Source organism: Austrofundulus limnaeus, unplaced genomic scaffold (genome assembly GCF_001266775.1).
Source record: "Austrofundulus limnaeus strain Quisiro unplaced genomic scaffold, Austrofundulus_limnaeus-1.0 Scaffold109, whole genome shotgun sequence".
Taxonomy (NCBI): Eukaryota; Metazoa; Chordata; class Actinopteri; order Cyprinodontiformes; family Rivulidae; genus Austrofundulus; species Austrofundulus limnaeus.
In genome coordinates this window covers 248,952-251,133 of record NW_013952511.1, presented here as the reverse complement: position 1 = coordinate 251,133, position 2,182 = coordinate 248,952, and the positions used below count along the sequence as shown (strand labels likewise).

Here is a 2,182-nt window from a genome sequence, read left to right as displayed (position 1 = left end):
CAAATATTACATTTATAGTATTACAACTAACACAGTTTTTGACGCCGCCACCGCAGTTTGTCCTTCATGAGCCTTCGTAGACAAGATGGCGGTGCAAGATGGCGGTGCAAGATGGCGGCTGCCTGTGTGGCGACCCGCGACCATGGAGATATAAACATCTTTTTATAAGGTAAAATAATAAAACAAGGTCTTTGTCTGCAATGATTAGACATGTTTTTTATTATTGTCATTAGTGATTATCCCAATTTCGGCTAAAAGAATTGACAAAATCCTATACACTGTGCCTTTAAGCTAACAGGCAAACACACAAGCAAACACCCTCACCGTCTTCATCAGCAGGTAACAAAAGCTTCTGAAAACAAAAAAACTATCTGTTGGGAAACCCATATCTGTAAAAGCTGATAAACTCAATAAATTAAATTAATTACAGAGGAGTGACTTCTGAAAAATGTAAACAGATTTACCTCCAAAAACTCCTCCACATGATCCATTTCCTGGTCCTGTAACTTGGCATTGGTTTGACACTGATACAAATAAAATAAACAAACAAAAACTTACATTATTTATCAGTCAGACCAAAAACAAACTTTCAGTTTCAAGTTTAAAAAAACATTTCTTGCTTGATGCTTTTTAGACCAAAAACCTTTGCAGTATTTCATGGTTTTATTATCTCTTGATGTAACAATTAAAAGAGACTCGATTAATAATCAATAATAACAGCTAATAACAGGAGTGAACTGATTAAAAATGAATGAATCAGTTTCATTGTTATTGTTTAGCAGTAAGTTAAGACAAATTCAGTTTGACACTTGATAACTTTTGGTCACAAGATTTCTGAGGACATTTTTATTTATTTTGAAGTTATATTCTGTTATTAGACAACAGACAGAGTTTGATACAAGGACAAAAATGCTGATGTTAAAAAAATAAACAGATTTGGTTATAAAAAGACGAAGATTCATTTTGTTTAAAAAATGAAACTAATCGTAATCGTTAACTTATAACTGATAATCAAATTGGGGCCTGAGTGAATCATTACGTCCCTACTGTTGCATGTAAAGAAAATTCATTTTCACTTTAAGAACTTTTTCAATATTTTCATCATAAATCAAAACTTAAATTTTAGAATAATTAGTATATCAAAGCAGATATAATCCTTTTCTGTAACTCTCAGCTATATTAATTCTAAAGAAAATGATCAGATCTTCCTGATATAATTTGTGGTTTTACTTGTTTATTTTGTGATGCTGGGGCTCACCTTGGTGTTAGAACTGTGGCTGGGTTTGGGTTTCTTGGCTTTGGGGGATTCTACTGTTGTACCAAGAGCCGACAGAGATGAAGATGATGATGAGGATGGACAGTGTGCACCAGTTTCTCCTCCTGGGCCTCCAAGGCACTGACCACCTCCGGAAAAAGGAATGAAGGGAGCTGAAGGAGCAGAGGAGGAGGAAGGGTCGTCGTCCAGTCCTGATGGCGCTGCTTCTTCTCCATCCTTGGTTAGTGTTTCACTTCCTGTGGGCGGGGCTTTGGGCTGAAGGCTTGGAATGGCCTCCTGCTCAACAGGCGTGGCAGGAGTTGGCGCAGGCAGCGTTCCCATTGGCTCGTCGGGAATTGAGTTTTCAATGTGCACAGATTTTGGAGGAGGAGCAGCAGGAGCAGCAGCAGCAGGAGCAGGAACAGGAACTGGAGCTGGAGCAGGAGCTGGAGCAGGAACTGGAGCTGGAGCAGGAGCAGGAGCAGCAGAAGGAACAGGAACAGGAGCAGCAGCAGGAACAGGAGCAGCAGCAGGAACAGGAGCAGGAGCTGGAGCAGGCTGAGATGATGAGCTGGATGTGGTTTCCTTGGCATCAGGTGGGATTGGCACAGTAGCAGTTTCACCTTGCTCTTCTGGCGTCTTGTCTTTTTTAAGAAGAAACCTGATACAGCAACATGAACGGTTGACATGATTCCTTGCTCTGCACAGTTTATATAATATTTAAGAATACAAACAGAAGGGTCTCCAGATGATTGTAAAAAAAAATTACAAAATAAAACTTTTAATATGACTTTTTTCATGCGGAGAGATGATTATCCCACAGCCTGAACATAAACATGTATTTTCTTAAAGGGGCAATATTATGTGTTTCTCAGGCATATATTTGAATACTATACCATAATAAAGTATTTGTGTCAACTTTCGCTG

General features: G+C 38.9%; 1 protein-coding gene across 1 annotated transcript in view; it reads right to left on the bottom strand.

Moving 5' to 3' along the window:
* aspscr1 (ASPSCR1 tether for SLC2A4, UBX domain containing) overlaps positions 1-2,182 on the bottom strand; it is a 32,438-nt gene that overhangs the window by 16,526 nt on the left and 13,730 nt on the right. The window contains exons 7-8 of the mRNA XM_014014011.1: positions 1,259-1,916; positions 465-524 (exon numbers count right to left, since the gene is read on the bottom strand). Of these exons, the coding sequence (XP_013869465.1) occupies positions 465-524; positions 1,259-1,916 (718 nt within the window). The remainder of the gene's footprint in view (positions 1-464; positions 525-1,258; positions 1,917-2,182) is intronic.